Consider the following 2,500-nt stretch of genomic DNA (forward strand, 5'->3'; position numbering starts at 1 on the left):
AGGTTGAGATGGAACTTCTTCATCAGCAGCTGAAAGGAGCCACAGAGGAGCTGAACGATGCCAGTTTACAAGCCCAGCAGCAGAAAGAAACAGTAGCCATTTTTAGACAAAAGTACACAGCAGCAATAGAGAAGGTACATAGGGTGCAGGGGCAGGTGGAGCTTATGGAAGAGGAACTGAAGTATTCACAGCAACAGGTAGATCACAGTGTACATTAATACAGTAAATTACCGTTATTACATTTAACAAGCTCTGCGTCTATGAAGAGATTTCTGCCATTGGCTTATTCACTATGTTTAATTGGCAGCTAAGAGAGTCCCAATTGGCAACTCATTCAGTGAAGGAAGAACTAGCTGAGATGGAGCAGCGGTACAAGGAAAAGGTTGGCCAGTGGGAGAACTCACAGGAGGCTCTTGACCAGTTGGCGGATGAGCTCCAGGCCAATCAGAATCTACTGAGGGAAAGTCAACAAAAAGCAGACCATCTTCAATGCCTGCTAGGATCCCTGCAGGAGCAGGCGGACACACTCAAACAGCAGGTCAGGATGCACACGTTCACATTACAGTAGTATTAGTAATATGTAGACACAGCAAAAAATAGACCTAAAAAATCCAGACACATACAGCACTCAGTTTGTGGAGATTTGTTTGTATCAGTCATATCCTTTTTTATGCTTCCGTACCAGCGACAGTCTTGGCCAGAGGCATTATGTTTTTGGGTTGTCCGTCCTGGAATCATACATGTCACTATAACTTTTTAACCACTTTCGCCAAATACCTTTTTATTGACTTCCTTCAAAGTCGTCGATACATTGTATGAGTCTGGACAGAAATGGATGTAAACTGCAACTTGACTGGTTGGCGGAGGCATACTACCACAAGGCGGTAATTCTAGTTCACAAGAGCTCTTTTGTCACTCATGATTTTGGAATATTCCTTTTACTATAACATTTAAAACACCTGAAAACTGTTTCTTACTGCCTTCGATGTTAAAAAAGGCTTTTTAAAATACAAAAAAACTAAAAACAACACAAGCAAAACAAAACTTAGCATAACGCATCACAGAGACAGAAAACAACAAGACAAAGTACAACACATAACTTAGCATAAGACAAGACACAACGGAAAAACAGAAAAATATACAACAAGGCAATACAACACGGTATAAAGTGAAAAAAAAGTATATATATATATATATAACTGTGTTTTTCATTGCTTCTAATAATTCCATGTAATCAGTGGAAACAGAGGCAGATGACATGAGCAGACCAGTAGCCACTTGAGGCAACCTTTCATTTCAAAATAAGTAACAAATATTGCTTCAATCTTCATTGTGGTTGTATGTATTCTTTAAGGATGCAGTTTTCATGGGACCTCATCTAAGTTTGCAACGATAGGATTTGGATTGCGTGAACCAGTGTTCAGGTTAAGTCACATTGGTGTCTCTGTGTTCTTGCCTGTGCTCCCGGGTGATGCCAGCTCCATCAATCTTGTGTGAGGGCACGCATGGGCCTTTGTGTGCATTTTTCTTTGCACTAATGTGTATGCGTGTGTACAAGTGTGCATGCGTGCACTGGCGTGTGTCACTTAATCTTGTCTCCTTTTTCTTTCTGTCTTATATTTACTACGTCAGGCAACAAATGAATCATCTTTATTACGGAGAAATTTAATTTGGATGAACTTAACTGCTGCCGCCAAGGTCAGACGGGCAGAATGTCATTTTAATCCAATCAACTTTAATCTGTTGGTTATAAAAGAGTTAGGCTGTTGAAGAATGGCTGTATCTCAGGCCCTTTATTACACTGGCTAATGACTTTGATTGTGAGGCGCCTATCAAGAGGTTAGGAGTTCTTATGGAGCTTCACATCCGGCTAATTCTCTACCTCGTGCCACTGTTAGGCTCAGCTAACCCTAAAATCACTAATGTCTTCATTCCCTGTTTACAAGGAAAATCTAAATTGAAAAAAAATTATATTAAACCAATGTACAAGTTAAAGCATTTCCTGTTTAAGTACAGATGGAAAAATAACCGTTACTTACACAGTATAGTATCTTAATGCTATCTCTGTTCATTTGTATTCTGACCAGGGAATATTTCACTATTATGTAAAGATGAATACTATAAGACAAGTTGAATTTCTCTCCTTTCCTTCATAATGTCTACTTTTAAATTAGTTGTATAATTTGTCTATATAAACGGCAGCAGTTAATAGACTGAGATTGAGGGTAGTGATACATTTAGAAAACACAATGAGCTACAAGGTCTTTTTTTCCTCCCAAGGAGATATTCCTTTGCAATTACAAGAACATTCCTAACATCTTCAGGTACCCGTTGCCTACTGTAGTTTCTCACTTGTTAACATAACTTGTTAATGTTATGCTAGCTGTGTTGGAGTTTGTCAACTTCATCAAGGCCATGTGTCTCTGTGCTCTGCGATGCAACACATCAATTCACAAATGAGTGTAATACATAATGATGTGCTTCCTTAGTGGCACCTCAG

The 2,500-nt window shown here is 39.2% G+C and overlaps 1 protein-coding gene across 4 annotated transcripts in view; it reads left to right on the forward strand.

Moving 5' to 3' along the window:
* LOC116038008 (trichohyalin-like) overlaps window positions 1–2,500 on the forward strand; it is a 108,308-nt gene that overhangs the window by 67,973 nt on the left and 37,835 nt on the right. For all 4 annotated transcript variants that reach the window (XM_035999845.1, XM_035999847.1, XM_035999850.1 and 1 more), the window contains 2 exons: window positions 1–197; window positions 308–538. The exon at window positions 1–197 is cut by the window's left edge and continues 34 nt beyond it. In XM_035999845.1, the coding sequence (XP_035855738.1) occupies window positions 1–197; window positions 308–538 (428 nt within the window). The remainder of the gene's footprint in view (window positions 198–307; window positions 539–2,500) is intronic.

The sequence above is a fragment of the Sander lucioperca genome, chromosome 1 (genome assembly GCF_008315115.2).
Source record: "Sander lucioperca isolate FBNREF2018 chromosome 1, SLUC_FBN_1.2, whole genome shotgun sequence".
In the NCBI taxonomy this organism is placed as follows: domain Eukaryota; kingdom Metazoa; phylum Chordata; class Actinopteri; order Perciformes; family Percidae; genus Sander; species Sander lucioperca.